This window comes from Egretta garzetta, unplaced genomic scaffold (genome assembly GCF_000687185.1).
Source record: "Egretta garzetta isolate BGI_Z169 unplaced genomic scaffold, ASM68718v1 scaffold168, whole genome shotgun sequence".
Taxonomy (NCBI): Eukaryota; Metazoa; Chordata; class Aves; order Pelecaniformes; family Ardeidae; genus Egretta; species Egretta garzetta.
The window spans coordinates 64845-83139 of NW_009260675.1; the positions used below are offsets into that span (position 1 = coordinate 64845).

An 18295-nucleotide genomic window follows, 5' to 3' on the forward strand; every position below is an offset into this window, starting at 1 on the left:
TTTCTCAGCAACTGGCTTAATGTAAGAGTTACCTTCTCCAGATCTCGGGTTACTGATACGCAGCAGCTTTACTGTTGCCAAGCACAAAGTCCAGAACAGTGCCCCGTTTTGAAGACAAGGAGTTAAGCCTCACCTTTGCGCCACACAGAGAAAAGAACTTAAACAGTTCTTTTAACATAACTCCACACTAAGGATCGCTTAAAGCCCTCAAAGTAAGCCAAAGCAAGACTTTAGCACTTACTGAACGGTCAAATGTTTTGAAGAGTGATCAGCAACACTAAGATATACAGAAAAAAAGTGTTTTTATTAGCATTGTTACAGGCAATGCATACATAAGAACTGATCCTTAAAGTGTACAACCACCCAGCCAAGTTTAAAGCAAGAGATTCAGCAGATTGAGATCTATATTGTACACATGTGCAGTAACAGGATCTCTCTGGACCTTCCAACAGAAGAGACTGAAATCACTTTACAAAAAAACGTAAATAAAAATAACACCCATTTTAAAAAAGTACCAGCTCCTAACAAGCTGGCGTAGCATCAAAAATATCAAACAGGGGAGTTGTCCAATCATCAAGAGTTCCTGTAAGGTTCGAGTATTGCGTTGTTCACACCCTGCATGTGCCAGGCATTGAGTTTAAAGCTTAGTAAAAAATACACACCTAAAAGACAAGGTGGCGTTCAGATTTTAAATTTCAATTTTGTCAGTTGTTACTGAATTTCTTTAAATGCATCATAAGTATCATTAACATCATCGCTGGATGGCAGCAGTACGAAGAATGAACCTTTTCCCTTTGTTAAGAGTTCTGAAATTGAGTCAGTGTGAATTAGCAACATCCCTCTCTGGAGTCTTTAGCTGACCTTACCTTATGCCAATTCCAAAGAAGCACCCTTAAAAACTTTTAGCTTGTTTCTAAGTGGGTAAATATTTAAACTAGTTAGCAAAATTAAACACCAGAATTTTCAGAAGTTATTTTTGTGCATAGTTAAATGCTGCAAGATGATTTCACATTTAATAAAGCAGACTTTAAAGAAGCAGCAATTTGCAAGAAAAGGTGTTCCCTTACAACATCAATCTTATCTCGGGGGAAATGTGTGGGGTTTTTTTTTTTCCCAGCTTCTTGCAATTGCTTTTCATCTACACTGGATTTTAGTGCAAGTCATCAAATTGTTTGATATCCAGCATGGCTCCTCTTTCTGCCAATCAAGTAAGCAATCAAGACAATTAGAACAAGACCAGCAAGGGCTGCACCAACTATGATAGGGATCAGCATGTTATTTTCATCCAGTTGACATTCTTCCACTGGAGAGGGAGGGGGAGAGAGAGAGAGAAAGATCCATGTTAGGCACTAGTGCGCCAGCAGATGGCTACATCCAGAACTTCACGTGTCTGCTCTCAGCACATAGATAGAACTGGCTCAAGTTAACTTCTAGCTTAACCAACAACCAAAAGGAAGCCAAGTCCGCTATGATAATTCAGGACAAAGCTCTTGAATAATTGTTTCCTTCTCAAGAGCTGCTACTGTTATATGAAGCCTACCCATTGTAAATATATCCGTCTTTCCAGTGCTAGTTGGATGCACAATGGAGCGATTTAAAATAATTGTTTCCTTCTCAAGAGCTGCTACGGTTATATGAAGCCTACCCATTGTAAATATATCCGTGCCACTCCTCCCCTAGCCGCTTTGCTTTAACCACAGTCACAAAGGACAGCACTAAGAGTCAGGAACTTCCCAGAACTTTGCCCCTTTCATACAACTGCCTGCACAAGGTTAGGAGTCCTTAACTCTTCTCTGGACCACGAGGAACAGGTCCCAGTTGTTTCAATATTTCAAAGCTTTTTACACACTTCTTGCGCTAGCCTCAACTCGGGCATTTATCAGCCCCTGCAACATCTGTAACAGGGCATGCAGAGACAAAGCACAGCGCCCACAAGCTGACACTGGACTACAGAATATTACACATTGATATCAAAGTGCACTTCACAAATCTTTGGTTCTGCTCTCCCCCCCAAACGTAAACCTCTTACCTGCACCAAATTTGTCTCCATCAATCTTGAAAACCTGGATCTGAACATTAAATACATTGACAAGAGCTTTATCCGTGACCTGGAGATTCTCCTCTGCACTGCACTTGTAGGAGTTCCCAACTGTAGCTCTCAGCTCGCTCATGCTGTTGTTCGATGCTTCAAACTTTGGAACTGTGGAGGAGAAAGTCTGATTACAGAATCCTGAAGAGCAGGAGCTGTAAGCTCACAGAGCTTAAATTCGATACATTCATCCCCAACGCTTCTAATGGGTTATTTAATGCAGGCAACCCTTAATAGTTACAGTAGTAGCCACTGAAAGTAAACTTCTTAAAAGTCCCTACCTTTTGCTTCAGAAGGCAGAGTCGTGCTTACATTCACACCTTGCAAGAAGAATTTTTCAGTACTTGAATTCTTTTTAAAAAAAAACAAAAACAAACCAGCGGTTGTCATTCAAGGTAACGATGTACAACATAAGCTGTTAAGATTTGAGTTCAATTCCACATACGTTTTGAGAAAGGTTTTCAAAGGATAGTCCACCATTGGGATTAGCATCCAAAGGAAGAGCTTAGCTGTACTTTGAGAGAGAAAACCCACAGAAGGTGTGCATCTTAGGGAAGATCACTTTGGGGGAGAGAAAGGGGGACTGCCACCCCTCAGACTGCTAACTTGACCTCCACACTAAAGGTATAGTCCCACCTGTGCCTCACATGTGCTACAGACACAGCTTTAAAGCAGCTGGGTACCCCACAGAGCTGTGGAGTCTCCTTTAACAGCAACAGGTCCAGTTGATCACATTTGATCAATCCCACAAGTATTCAAAGCAGCATGAAGCTGACACAGCGGATTCAGTCCTCGAGGGTACACAGCTCTAATACAGTACTGGGGCAGGGCTGTGGGAAACAGGATTTCCCACCATCACAGGAGTCCGTAAGACAAGCTCACGAGGCTCTAGGGCTGTACACAGAATACAAACGAGGACTTAAATCCAGTTCCAGACGTGTACAGTTAGATGAGATACCCGTTTGTCACAGGCTGCAGCAGAACTGTTCTCAGGTTGGGCGAGAAGCTTCACAGACAGTAGGCAATAAAGCAAATTCCCCAAACTAAATAGATGTCTGTCTGTATATGTGTGTGTGTACATATGTGTATATATTCTTTCCTCACAACAGTTACCAAGTATTAAACCCTCTAAATCCTAGTATTAAAACCAAAGGAATTATTTACTCCCCTTCCTGTAGTTGCATCTTTTTTCTCTTGCACTTGCCCCAGTTAGTTTTCCCACGTGAGAAGTCCTGCGGACGCTACAGGCTTTGTCTAGAGATTCTTACCAACGCAAAGTGGAAGATAACCCTTGTTTTCTCAAACATCAGATTCAAGAAGGCAGACGTACTGTCGCATGTCCCAGAAGAAGTTGTATTACGTGGTATGAAATTCAGCAAATCCAATCCCATCTATGAGAGAAGAAGATCAGTTACGACATTTGAAGAGTCCAATACATCACCATACAGTCAGCCAACTTCGAGCTTCCTTGTGCTCACACGCCTACAATGCCGTGTTTGCCCACACATTTTACAGACAACTGGGCAGATACATGTGCAAGTGACAGGCTGCTGTAAGCTGCACCTGAGTGACCAGGCTGGTACAGAGAACAGAGCGCACCTTTGCGTGCCTAACAAAGTTTTCTGCGGCCCTGACTGGCTGCAGCCAATAACCTGCTGCTTTCTCCACGCTAAACAACTTTGGTCCTAGCAGCATAAGGAAAACCATTAGCAACCACCACTACGCAGCGGGCCACGAGCTATAAAATACTGCTTTGACATAATCAAGGGAACTGCCTGTAAGCATGATCATCTTGCACGTCACTTCAGTTCAACATGCTTTCGCTTTGCCAATGGTTCATGATTTTATACTGTCCTGTCTCTGCAGAAGGCTGTGGGTTAAATGCACTCGCTGAACAATCCAATAGAAACCTCCAGTAGCTCTTGGTTGACCCTCACGTGACTTTGGAAAACCCATTTGCCACCTCCTCACTGGCCATCACACTAGAATCTAATCAGCTGTTCCAGCAGAGCTAGAATGCCATGCTACCGGACACAGCTTCGGGAATTTCACACAATTAAGGTGGCTAAAACACAGTCTGTCAGAACCAGCTACGGTACAGCCACACGAACAGCTATCAGTGCTTGTGATTTTACCACTCAGTCGTCATCATCATAAATAAATGCAATAGATCCCTCTGCACCACCACATACAGCACGAGGCAGCTAAATCCTATACAGGTACCACCCTCCTCACACCAGGTCCTTTATCGCAGAGATCCAACTTCAGACACACAAAAGCAGCCATAATTTGTTGGCCTGCACTTGTCCTCGTTACCTCAGATTAAGCCACAGGACAGGAAAAAGCAGCTTGCAATCAATGGTTCTTATAACAAAGCTTTACTGAATATAGAGGTTTGCTGACCCTTGGTCACTGTTTCCTATTGAGGGCCTTCAGCGGTCCCTTTGGGATTATGCTCATAGCTTTGCCTTACTGGTTAGCAGGTAACAGGTTTGCCCATGGGGCTGGCAAACTGGGCTTTGCATCAACAATGGAGGGAAAGAACCTGTTCCAGGGCTGGATCTTACATAAACCATGTAGCAGTTTTGCTGTTAAGATCAGCTATTGAGTAGCTCTTAAGCACTCAAGTCAAACCCAAGCCTTTTTGGTACTGGCTGGAAGTTAACTTAAGCCACAAGCCTGTCTGGTTTTACAGCAGTAATAATGTTCCCTTCTAATAGTCATTCCCTGTTTTCATTCAGGTGCCTCAGGCCAAATTCCAGTATTTTATTTAACAATTTAAAAATCTTGTTTAGATGGCATCTTTGGTAATAGGATTCTCCCTATTCATATCTTGGTAATTTTTACCACTCCTGTGGAATGGCTGTATACACCTCCTGGATTTGACAGACAAGTTTAGTACTCTTACTAAATGGAAAAATCTTTAATGACCACTTTCAGTAGAAGAGAACTGCTTGAATTGTCACTAGTCTCATTCAAGTTAAGCAATTCAAATAGAAGACAATCATGGGTGAACACTACAAAACAACTGGGATTTCTAAAGAAGAAAAGTTAGCCTATAACCATTTACCAAGTTTCACCCAAAGAAGGAAGCTGAAAAAAAGAAATGTACCTTTTCATCTTTTTTTAGATAGGTGATATTAAGCTGTAACCCCATGTAGGCAAGTACACAGGTTCCATTTGGACCAGTCACATTGTATTTACCAACTGCAGGATTTGGGGGCGATGCAGTTGGTGCTGGGCTAGTTGTTGGAACCTGGCTAGTAGTCGGAACCTGGCTAGTAGTCTGTTTTGGAGTCGTAGGCGCTACAGCAGTAGTAGAGACCATATCTTCAGCACATTCTGTCTCTGGAGAGAAAGGAAAATGGTTATTACCAAACAAAATGAAGCTGTGGGACGCCCTACCTTTATAATCCTCAAGGGAAAGGAGGAAACAATTTCAAGTAGCTTTTCCTAATAGAATATAATAAACGTTGAGACACACAATGGTAAAGCATTACCTAAACTCTTGTTGCAAAGTCTGAGGCACTTTTAAAGCCTGGCATGTGAAAATGACACCTCTGCTGCTATTTACAGAAGTTCATGGTGACCACATCTGCTTTTATACGTGTCTGTCATTTCACTTCGCCATCAAGTCAGGATAAATAAGATACTGCTATGTTGACAGAGCCAGCGTTCCTGCTCTATGTTCTATGTCTCAGCAAGGCTGAGATGACCACCCCTCAGACACTCTGGGCACTCGCGTGCTAGAAGCGGAGAAACAGTTCTCCTGCTTGCTATTAGAAGTGGTCTCCTGGGAGCTGCGGTGTTCTCCTTCCCCTCCCTCTGTTACACTACCAGGCTGTGAGGACCCTATGTCGTTATCTTGGCAATACCCACAGTAGCATTAAAGCACTACTGGACCTCTCAAGTCCTCATAGCAGCGCTGTGGCTCTTCTATCCTTAACAAAGGGAATCTAAGACACTGCTGCTGATGGCAAATGTTTTGCTAGATCCTCCCCCATTGGGTCTCACGTCCATCCTTCCCTTTAGTCCCAGTCCCGCATTAGTATCTACCCACCACCAGGGGTACAAAGCTGAGTGAAGATGCATAAGATCGCCTTCTCTTTTCATCCAGTTCAGCAGCGATTTCCACAGCAAAAGGAGAGAGAAAGAACAGTGACGCTGATTTATTTGCCAGAGTACTCTGAAACACCTGGCAGCAAGACCTTAACTTGATCTGGGAGCCAAGAAGGTTCCTGCATTGACCACCTAAGCCAAAACCCAAGGTCATAGCAAAGACAGCACTGTAGTAGAAGCCTCCACATTCCAAGCCAAGGTCATGTCCACATGTCAGGGATAACAGCTTGCAACTTTATAAGGACAACAGCAACTGTAGCAGCAGTCAATTCTGACTCAAAGGGCCTACTTCTAAAACTTAATCCATATGTATCTTGCAGACACTAGATATCTAAAAAATAGCCTCTGAACTTCAACAGCAACTTAACTTTCGATTATGGCTCAGAAAGAGGAACTCTAATCACCCCTTCTGAACTCACATAGACTCCAACACAGCACACTTTCCTGTTTCTACTCCATTTCTGGAAAATCAAAGAGCAGAGGGAAGGTGGATGAACGGAGGAGTGACCCTACCTTTTGTAGACTTAACAGATACCTGTCAGGTCCCAAAATGTGTTAATTTCCTAACAAATAAACCAAACAGGAGCTTTGCTTGGTACTTCAATGGAGAATTTCCCTCCATCTGCAAGACCCCAACACATAAAGCCTCTTACTCAAGTTAGCAGAGATGGAAACAACCAAATCACTTCCAAGTGGAAGTTTGTCCTAGGTGGAGTCTTGATACAGTATTTTTACTGAACTGATTTACAGCACAGCTCCTAGTAACACTTCAAGACAGATTTGGAGATGAGACAAATTCTTATGTCTTTTTCTGACAGCTACAGGAAAGCAGCTGACAAAGCTACCAACAGATAAAATGAAAGCCTCCTTTTCTTCAGAGCTGTAGACTCAGTCACTAACTTCTAGGTACACTGACAGAAGTTACCCTTACTAGCGATGCCCAGGTGCACTAAATACTGACTCTTCTTCCCTTCCATGAGCCTTGCCCAAATCACCAGCAGAAATATCCACTAATGAAGGAGTTGCAGGAAAAAAAAAGTTAAGGGAGAATTCCACATCTAAAGTTTCAGTAACTAGCTGCCAAAAGGACAGGGGAAGTCTCAAGCCTACGAGACTGGAAAGAAGGAACTGATCTGGAAAGAACAAGGTGATTCCAGGGTCAAAATTAAAAAAAAGGGATAAAGTGAGAATTTTTTAACCATCTGAATGAAAGAAAAAAACAAGAAAGAGAGATAGCTCATTGTGCGGTAGGAATAGAAAACAAAAAATCTGGGTGCAGTCCCAAGACAGTAATAAAAACCTAGGGATGATGGTAATTTAAAGAAAAAACTGAGCATGGTGGTATGGATAACAGGAACATGGAAACAAACAAACCAAATAAAAGAACAAAAAAAAAAAAAAAGGCTTGAACCCAGACCAAACAGCATCTACCCCAGTATCATAGGAAATCATGTGGTTTTTTTCTGAGGATCAATAGTTTCATCAAGACAGTGATACCACAGGATGGAGAAAAGCAACTCTGAGGAAGCGATCTTGGCAAAGTAAAGTGTTTATATTAATCTAAAAAAAGAAGAGAAGCAATTAGGAATAGAAAAGAAAACAAATGCTGACAAACTTGTGTTGCATAAGGAACACCCTCCCGAAATAATGCAATATTGATTTTTTTTTTTTAATCAAAGGACTACGTAAGAACAGATAAGGAAAAGTATTACACAGTAGGGAGATTTTATTGACGTTGTATAGAAGTTAAAAACCAGCTTTTCCCAATATCGTGGCTCATGTTCAAGCCTGCTGATGATCACTTACCACACTTATCCAGTATAACAACTGGATTAAGATACCATATTTAAAACATGAAACAGTTCTGAAGACTGGAGTAATAGAAATCAGGTTTGGTTTTTTTTAAATTGCAAACATAGGTCCACATCTTTGCTGCAAACTAGGTCACTGAATGGAAAAGACTGATCAAGAGAGTGATACACACTGAAATCAGAGCCAGTCATGTGAGGCAGCCATAAAAGACATCAACTCCAGTATTATCATGCATCAGGCAAGGTATTTTTCAGAGACATGGGACAAGGTATAGGTATCCCTGTAGAAGGCACTTTTTCAATGCATCGATCACATGCCAGCACTGACTACTGTAGTTTTTAAGATTCAATGGGCCCATAAATGGGATTAACATGACACAAGAGTTCTACATTTCCCAGAGAAGATCAGACTTCTTACTTGCCCCAGAAGTAAGGCGAAGATTTACCACTCCCTAAGATACCACGGGTGATCAAACATCAAGAGCTACGTACACTGAAAAGTGTTGCCACAAAAGCAAAGGACATGAACACACCATGACGTAGTTTGCCTTCTAATCATTACAGCAGTGAAATTCCCAAATGCTTTTCAATACAAGCAATCAGGACAAAAAGTTGTTTTGTGTTTGAGCCTGACAGAGAGAGAACATCACTGTTACAGCTTATCCAAGGCCTCCTGTAGGAAGATGTACATATCTGCTCCCTGCAGACCAGTTCTCTGTTGTCTGCCGTTGTATCACTAATTTTCCCCAGAGCACACAGTAACTAGTTCAAACTACTGTGGTAGAGGCAAAATACTTGGAAGTTATCAGATACTTCTTAAACTAGGATTTTAGCCATGCACCCAGTCAACCCACTGCAGCATGTGTTTATACCCATAAATACTCATGAACAGAAGGCATGCTCCCTAATACCTGTACAAAACCCATGGGAACACAGCGCACTGCCTTCTAGTCATAGATATTGACAGCCCTAGAGAGAAAACCTGAAACAGGTCTATCCATTTCAAAAGGTGCTGCTCTCAGGGCTTTAGATCCGGTTTGTAGCTGCCTAAATACAGTTAGTCAGGACTCAGAAAGAAATAATCTATTATTGGCAGTATTAGCTCACCAAGTACATTTTCTGCTACAAGATACCTACTGTTCATACTGAAAGTGCCATTTGTGAGATAGGCTTCCAAAGTAACATTGCTAAAAGTGATGTTCACACTCTTCATGTTGACTTGCTTGGAGTTGATGCATCTGTATTTTGTGCCCATATATGCCTGAATAATAGTTTTATGTGATACTCTCTTCACTTCTCCTGTAAAAAGATTACACTGCGTTAGCACATAATAGCATTTACAGAAACAAATCAGTATTACATCTGGAAGGGTTACACAATGAGACCAGGAAGTTTTCATTTTACCTGCAGTTGAATTATGGAATAAAGTTGCATCTGACAGATTGTAGTGGAAAACTAGCTCTTCGACTTGGTACTTGTCTGCATGTTCTGAGAAGTTCAGGCTTAATGAATGTCCTGCTCCAAAACCCAATACCAGAGCTGGATGAGATGTGTTACCTTTACCACATGAGCTCTGTGGCTCTACTGTAGCATTTTGTGGAAGAAAAAAGTGTGCAAACTGTGGGGCAGAAAACAAAACACATGTAAATAGAATGATGAAACAGCTTTTTAAATATCCTATGAAACTGTTATAAAACATACAGCTGACATTCATATATGCTACACGATGTCTATATACCTGTATATAGCAAATAGCATGTTACTGAGACTTGGATTTCTAAAAATATTGAAATCTGAGGACAAATCAGTACATACTCACAGCACCTCTTAGACTTCTTCTCCCCTAAACTAGCACTACAAATGTGCAGGTACTTCTGTACTAGGTCAATCAAATCTAGCAAAATCTGGACATATGAAAAATGGGAAAATTTAAGCTTTGCTTCTTGTAGTACAATTGAGTAAGAATAAAAACAAATGGTACAGCCTATGTAGTTTGGCTACAATATTTGGAGTTTACTGCATATTGAGAAGTAACTTGGTACCTGAAGACCAAAACAATGTTTACTTTAAAGTTTTGAGCTTACTGCTTACAAGAAGTAACAGCCAAAAGCATGTTATGAAAGCAGTCACCTCTGAATGCAAACTTGTGTACCAGTATCAGTGGGATTTCAGACCATCAGCACCACTGAAAAAGTGAGACTATGCAATGTAACGCCCAGCTCAAATCGCACACAGCAAGTGCACCACAGGCAAAGTAGTAGGATTTTCTTAATCTCACATTACACTGATGGCTAGGAAAAAAATAACACTCAACAAGAGTGCCTCAAAACATGCAACTGCAACGCGATTATAAATAATCCTCAATTCCTGTTCAGTAGTAAAGGTACCAAACAAGTAAACTGAAAAGCAGAGTATTTGCAAATAAAAATTCTAAACTTCTAAGCAGGCTTTTGCTGTTACTATGGAACAACTTGTATGTGCTGCACTAGTTTCTAGATACGCTGAATGCTAGAGATTTGCTCAGTGAGAAGATCACAGATTTCAGGGAAGTTTTAACAGCTATGTGCCAACAGCCACTTCAGTTCAGATTTAGTCCACGTAAGTATGACCAAGTTCACCAAAAGACAACTGGTAGCATTTCTGCGTTTACAGTTCCAATGAAAGCCACTTTAACTACCAATAGGACTGGTGTGGAATTTTAGTCACAAAATAATTTCAGACATGTATTGTTTGTGGTGGTTTCAGGCAGCCTTAACCCTGTTTAATTAGAAGAAGCATCAGTAATAAAAAAAGTTGATGCAACATGACTGGGAGTGGGGAAGTCTTTGCTGAAGCAGTTTTTCATGCTTAAATATTTCTTCAAAGTTTAAATACAGTGTCAGTGCAGAAATACCACACATTTTATAAACAGAATTCAGAGACAAGCAGTGAAATACCCCCTTACCTCTTTTTGCCCATTGCTTTTGTATTCCACTGAGAAGGCTACTGTCAGATCAGCGATTATGCAGACCTTACCGGTTGAATCTTTCACCTCAAATGAAGAGGAAGCCTGTAAAAAGCCTGTCAAGAACGACAAGTGGTTAACTTGGTGTCACATAGGTTTTTATTTTTGATCCTAAAAAGGTAAACATGTACAACTACAAGTTTCAGGAATACAACTTAAACAGCAGTTGAGTTTGGAAACTGGGGCGTTAACGGTCTCTAGACTAGCTTCAACATCACTACAAATTTAACACCCCATTTATAAAAAGACAAAGCCACACAAACCAGCACTGTTGACATGCTGGGTCCTCAGAGGGTAAGAAAAACTTGCAACAAACACCAGTCCTACCATTCAAGGCAGCTACTCAGTGTTCACCCTACGCAGCAACTCTTTTGCAAGCTTCAGCCAGAACTGACTTAGCATATTTCATCCTGCCTGCCTATAGCGCTCAGCCTTCCCCCCACAGCCTTCATTCCCACTGTACCAGGACACTCAGCTGTACATGCACTGAATGCAGCATTTAGAAAGCTTGGATTGACTGCAGATGTTTTGGAGGGACTGCCAAAAATAGCGTGATGGAGCGTGCCACCCTTGCCGGGAGAACTTCTCTTTAATGTCATCATGCTCTCTGCACTCGAGAGGAGGACGGGGGCCAAGACCTTGACACAGACTGAGGTTATGTTTTCCTGACTAGTTTAAACTAACCTCAGACCGAGCTGCTGACAAAAACACAGCTCTTCCCCTACTCGCTACCCTCCAGCCCCAGCGCTCAGAGCACTAGTACAACTGACCACACTAGTACAACTGACCACACTAGTACAACTGACCACACTAGTACAACTGACCACACTAGTACAACTGACCACACTAGTACAGACTTAGCAGGGTATGAACACATGGCGAGGGGAGCATGGCATCACCCTTTCCGCCAGCGGCACGGACTTAGGCCAGCATCCACTGACAATGAAGCTTCACCTAGGGGACGCATTGCAGCAGGCTGGATACAACCAGAAAGCTGGTTATCTCATGCTTCCATTTGCGCTAAGGGCTAACTGGACAGTGCTCAGGTATCTCACCTTTATTGCAGAGCATTTTATTTTTCTGATTCTCAATTTATCACCACACACACATCCGAATCACACCTCACTGCAAAAAGCCTGCACCACTTTCACGCTAGCACTTTAACAGCTTGTACTCGCAACAACTTCAGCCTTGCAGAAAACCTGAAAACAAAAGCAGCTGCAAGACATAAACCACTCCATTTATCTCAAGCAAATAAGCTTTAGAGAGTCAAATGTGCTAACCCATTCAACTGCTGATATAGCAAAAAGATCCATCTGAGGGATTATCCATTAGCTAGCTTCCCTCCCCAAGAAGTTTTCAAAAAGCCAATCCCGATTTTAAAACTTTTCACTACAAAACTATGGTACATACAATGGTATTAAGATAATTATTAGGAAAAATGGGACTTACGTCAGCTCGACATCAGTAGAAGGCACTTCAGCTGTAGGAACACATTGGAAACAATTTCTCTGGCACTCAGCAAGCATTTTCCCTTGTTGCCTTCCCCTTAGCAACAATATACCCTCCCTCAGCACCAAAGGGGGACAAAACTTAAGCTGGAATTCATATGCTTTACCCGGTTGTTTAAAGAGTCTAGACTTGAAACCAGGGCTAGACAGAAGAAAGCAATTGCTTAAGAATAGATAGTGTAGAAAACAAGTATTTCAAAGCAAAAATTGTCCTACCTTTGACTTTACATCCAGCTCAATGCTCACTAAGGAACATATATTCACAAAGAAAATGTATTTATTGCAGTTCAGTGCAGTGCTAGAAATAATCGATGCTGCTCTTGCGTGGAAGTTTCAATTGGCAAAGTTTCCGTCAAATAAATTTACATCCGGAACTTGTTTACATTTTATCTAACCACTTATTTTCTCAAGAGCAAGCTGCTTACACTCTCGTCTAGCACAGCACAGAGGCAGGGAGTAAGAGTCCATGGCTGCTTGAACTGACACTACCAACGGAAAACATGCTAGAATGAAAATCTTCAGTGTGCATGCTGACTCCCCTGTCTGATAGCTATTAAAAAAACTTGGCAAAGTTAGAACTATAAACAAACAATAGGCAGTAAAAGGATAACAAAATAAAAGCAGAAAAAAAGCCCAGTTTTTAAAAGAAATACAGGTGAAAGAAAAGCCTGAAAAACAATTAAGAAAATGTTGCTGACCTAAAGGAAAATGTGACAGACCTGTCCATTACAGATGATTCAGAGAACAACAAAAGACAACGCGGCGGTACCAGAAAGCACCAAATGGAAGATGGATTCTGGGAACGAAGAGCTGGCAAATTACCCTCAGCAAATTCAAGTAATAGGGAACAAGGGGTGCGAACAAACAGTAAAAAGTACCACTTGCCTAACTATTTGATTTTTGTAAGGTTAAGTTCACACCACAATACGAATCCTGATTTCATTAGTGTGGAACAAACACTGTAAAACCCCATTCCTTCTTAAGGAACACTCAGCAGCTGCTGGATTTGTAGCGCCAGGGATGAGACAGAAGCATTTAGCACGAGACACTGAGCTGTCCGTGATGAAGTGGCAAGAGGGCTGTTTCACTGCCAGTGAGCCGACATGCACAAGGATGGCGATCTGAGAGCGTGCTGTGCTGCAGGGACAGAGAGGAGCACAGATGGAACCGAGCGAAACATAAGGGATATAGGGGCAAAGAAAAAAAAAAAAAAATCAGAAAAAAAACCCCAAAGAACAAATGAGACTGAAGGAAAGAAGGTCCTGCCTACTCTTTGCTCCAGCCAGATTAAGGCAGGGGAAGAGCTCGCTGGGTTTGGCAGGAAAGCAGCTGTTGAGTTTGTGAAGGCAGTTTTAGTGTCGACCGGTGATTAATGCATGCATCATCACCAGCCCACAAATAGTAAGAGCCTGCAGTCAAAATGTCAAGAATACAGAAAAGCAAACTGATGTTGAATCAATCTGCCCTGGGAATATTTCTAATTAAGTTATGTAAAGTATTGCTCGATTTTATCACAGCATATCTGCAAGTTGAGAATATTGCTTGTACTTCTCATAACAATATCATTATTTGCTATTTAACACAAAACCCAATACAACCTCTGTTTACAAGAAACTGAAGTTTCTTAACTTCAGATTTTAAATGCTCTTAAACTGCAGCACCTTATTTGAAAACTATCTGTGGCAGAGGCAAGTACAGTACTTCAGGTTTACACAGCTGAACAGCTCCTAGGCTTTTCAATAGCAAAAAGTAAGTCTTGTAAAGTTCATTATTCGTTTGGCTGGAAATACTACATTATGGGTATCTAGTAGAGGAATCATCGAAAGTGTACTAGCATCAAAGAAATTTCACTGGGTTCAGATGCTTCATTTGTATTCCAATAGGCTCCAGAAAAGGCATGCTTACATATTCTCAATTCAATCGAAAATCGTAAAATAATTTCAGAAATGAGGTATAAAGGGAGAGATTACAGCCTAATGCAAGAAAGGCTGAAGCCAAAACTGTTGAAGCAAAGCTAGATATGTTACTTGAGTTAAATCTAGCATCCTTCCTTATCTAACATAACTACACCAAAAAAACCAAACAGAGTGTATTAACACTCTGATATACAAGTCAAAACTAAGACTTTCTTGGTTATCTATGAATTTGTCTTAAAGAAATCTACCTCAAAAAGTTGTTTGTTTTAAACTGAAAGCTAACAAAACAACCTAGCACATTTGTACAATGTGAGTCTGAGCCCTTTTGAATACAGCTCTTAGAATGGCAGGATTTCCCATCTCTTGACCTCACAGAGACGCTTTTGGGTTTCAACCTTTTTATAATTGAAATCCTGCTAGCCAAGCACTGCCACCCTTGGGTTATTTTCCCATATAATGGAAACCTACTAAGGGAGAAAGATTAATGGTTGCTGTGCTCTAAAAAAGCGAGCATATATTAATGGCAATTGTTTACACTGTCTGCTTGCAAAGAGGACTTCAGTTTACCATAGTTAATGATTTACTTTGTCTCCAATTTTTATGAGGAACATGGAACATTGACAACGAGGATCTCAAACACAAAAGCTACTTTTACATAACCTGGGGTTTGTTACTATATACCTGTTTCCCGCATAAATAAAAACCTCTCTAGTAATTTTCTGCCTCCCTCTTGGAAGAAAGGGCAGCAAGCCACCCAAATCCACTTGGGCACATACTCCACATCATCGGTAGCTTGAGCGATACAGATACCTAGTGGGACTGTCTGCAGCTACGTTGAGCAACGGTGGTGTTAGGGAGGAAAACCACGGCTGCAGCATAGCCCAGCTGACTGCTCCCCACAAGCGCTGCAACAGTGGCTCGGAGATTCACACCCACAGCCCGGTCACACACGCCAAAGACGCTGCTCGGCTACAGCCTACCCTGTAATTACTGCCCGGCAGCACTCTGAAGGTAAGGGGTGCTGGCTGACAGACGGCAGCACTCCACAATCATTCTGTACCTAAGTTACAGCACTGCTGGGTTGCCCTACACCTTTGCCCAGACGTTCTTTGGGTTCTTCAGGTATATACAGTGAACGCTGCTATCTATGGGGCATTAATCCAAGAAGATAAGAAGTGGCAGTTCTTATCTAAAGAAGGTTTACTTCCCATTGTACATATGAACAGACAACATGCTCGGTAATTTACTCATTCTGATGGTTTGGATGCATGCTGTCATCTCAGTGCCATTTTGTGAGCAAAGTGGTGACCTTAGAATCACAGACTGGCAGGGGCTGGAAGGGACCTCGGGAGATCATCCAGTCCAACCCCTCTGCTAAAGCAGGCTCACCTAGAGCAGGGTGCACAGGACATCATCCAGGCGGGCTTTGAATATCTCCAGAGAAGGAGACTCCACAACCCCCCTGGGCAGCCTGTTCCAGTGCTCTGTCACCCTCAGAGTAAAGTTCTTCCTCACGTTAGTCGCCACTTTAGACTAAGTCTATGCCAGGGAATGGCAAAACCCCCAAGGAGTCACACCCTCCTCTCATCAGTTGTCTTCTAATGTAACCACCTCTCCCAGAGGGACAGCTGATACAAGTTCTTTCTCATAAGACTTGAGTCAAGATCACTTCCTTAGGATCCAGGATCTATACTACCCTGGGACGGTAAAGAAAAAACAAGATTTTGAAAATTAATACTTTTTTTTTTTTTTTTTTTTAAGATCACACTATTTACCAGCCCTAACATTTCTGTGAACAACCGAAAGCAGGAAAATCCCTTGACAGACTTGATGCATGAACCACTTCAAATGAGACGAGATGGTCTTCATAAAATTATGAGTTATATTTACCCATCACCAATGAACTCAGAAGACTGAACACTGGCTATCTGGCAAGCATAGCAGGAAAAGACAAGGCTGGACTCACTACTGCTGGACGTGTTTGAACACAAACACAGCGGTACAAAGGGGAAACAGCTTAATTCACAGACAGATTTGAGTACTTCAGGGGAGAAAAGAATCAGTGGCCCTTGTGCAGGTGTGGCACCTGATAATATCAAGTTCCTGATCCAACCCTAGAAGATGCATCCTTGCCAGTTAACAGGGACAAATTCATGCAGTCTCAGATTGGCTTTGGTATTGTTGATTTCCTTTAAGGCAGTAAACATTTTGTTTCTCAACTCAAGTTTGCAGATGAGTAACCTCTGTCTTTATAAACAAATTCATAAAAGTACAAAAGCATTATAAAGGAAAGGCTATTTAGCAGCTGTACACTTGCCATTTGGCCGAAGAATTGCACAATTGCATCACGTTTAGTCACATGAAGCTTCTTTATGGTTTCCTATCTAGAGGAAGGAAGTCCTGGGATAGCTCTACAGCAGCCGATTACACGAGTCCACCGGGAGGTCCAAACTCCCGGGGTTAAACACTTTTCAGCATTCATACAAGTTCATTTTGCACTTGCTCTGGTTAGTGCTGGTGTATTGCACCACACAACTGACAGACATCCTTCAAGGTAGCTGGCAGCCCCAAATAGCATTTTAGAGGAAGGAGCACTGTGTTGACAATTTAAAGAGAAAGCCTTCCCAGAGGAGATGATATTGGAAAAAAAGATAATAAACCAAACGCCTGAGGAAACCACTCCCCTATTCCTATTGAGAAGAGAGTAGATCTCACCCTGCCAAGGAAAGTAAAGACATACTGGTGTTCCCATATTACACAGACTGAATTCTGCCTTGTTAAGAAATCAGAAGCCACTGAAGTTTAATACAAGAAAACTAAATGTATGAAGTGTGGACCACTGTGCTCAAGCCTGAACTCCGGAGAGGGAACAGCTAGACAAATGCCCACTGCTCAGAGCTGAACCACGTTTGAAATGCTGTGATCTACTGCCAGGGCACTGCCAACACTCTCACACTTTGAATTACAGTAGAAAAAGTAGTACTGACAGCCAGTGGTGCTGTCAAGTGACAGAGAAGGTTAAGAAACAGTTACCCTTAGACTGAAAGGGATACCAGTCCGTCTTGAATTCAGATGCACAAGAAACATGAAAGCCTGATTTACCAAAACATAAAATAAATTTTAAAATAGTAGGCCTATAATTTAGAGTTAAGATAACACAACAAAGTGTTCAAATACCTGTTCTGACTACTGCCATTTATATACCCAAAAGGATCTCCTGCCAAGCTTAAGAGAATAAATACCAAGAAATCCATTATGACACCAAGCTTTCTTAAGGAATTTCCCAATAATTGACTCAAGAGAAAAGACAAACTTTTGCAGTTAAGCTAAAACAAGCAAAGGCGAGGCATGCCTTCTTAGTACTAAAAAGTTATCTTTAAGGCATACAAAAGGCTTAACATAGATAACGGTAGTTAACTTCTCAATAAAATATCTATCTTTTCTTTTAATAGGGTTCCCCCGTACCTAGAAGTAATTCTCCAGCTTATCATCTACTACTGATCAGAAATCATCCTATTCACTACAAAACAATCCAGAAGCAGGTTACACCAAAAATGAAACTTCTAAGTCAGCCTCAAGAGGAACCTCGGGAGCATATCGCAACAGCAGCATGTCAGGGAGCCCGCGGAGTTCTTTCTCAGCAAGTAAGAAGTTGCTTTACAAGTCAGAAGAGCTGCCGAAGTCAAAGCTGAGTAACCTATCACATGGCAACAGGCTTGGGACTAGCACACAAATTCAGATCCTTAGGGACTGTGTCAACACACTTAAAGAAGCTATCAAGCAAACACTATGTTAAGGGCAGCATTTGCTGAAGCAATGTTTCAAAAGTCACACAGCGTAAGAGC

General features: G+C 41.7%; 1 protein-coding gene across 1 annotated transcript in view; it reads right to left on the reverse strand.

The window, feature by feature from the left end:
- Positions 1 to 290: 290 nt before the first annotated feature.
- Positions 291 to 18295, reverse strand: part of LAMP1 (lysosomal associated membrane protein 1) — a gene marked incomplete at its 5' end in the record, with an annotated part of 19520 nt that continues 1515 nt past the window's right edge. The window contains 8 exons of the mRNA XM_035901160.1: positions 291 to 1303; positions 2030 to 2200; positions 2371 to 2440; positions 3358 to 3480; positions 5202 to 5437; positions 9157 to 9318; positions 9424 to 9637; positions 10964 to 11079. Of these exons, the coding sequence (XP_035757053.1) occupies positions 1164 to 1303; positions 2030 to 2200; positions 2371 to 2440; positions 3358 to 3480; positions 5202 to 5437; positions 9157 to 9318; positions 9424 to 9637; positions 10964 to 11079 (1232 nt within the window). The remainder of the gene's footprint in view (positions 1304 to 2029; positions 2201 to 2370; positions 2441 to 3357; positions 3481 to 5201; positions 5438 to 9156; positions 9319 to 9423; positions 9638 to 10963; positions 11080 to 18295) is intronic.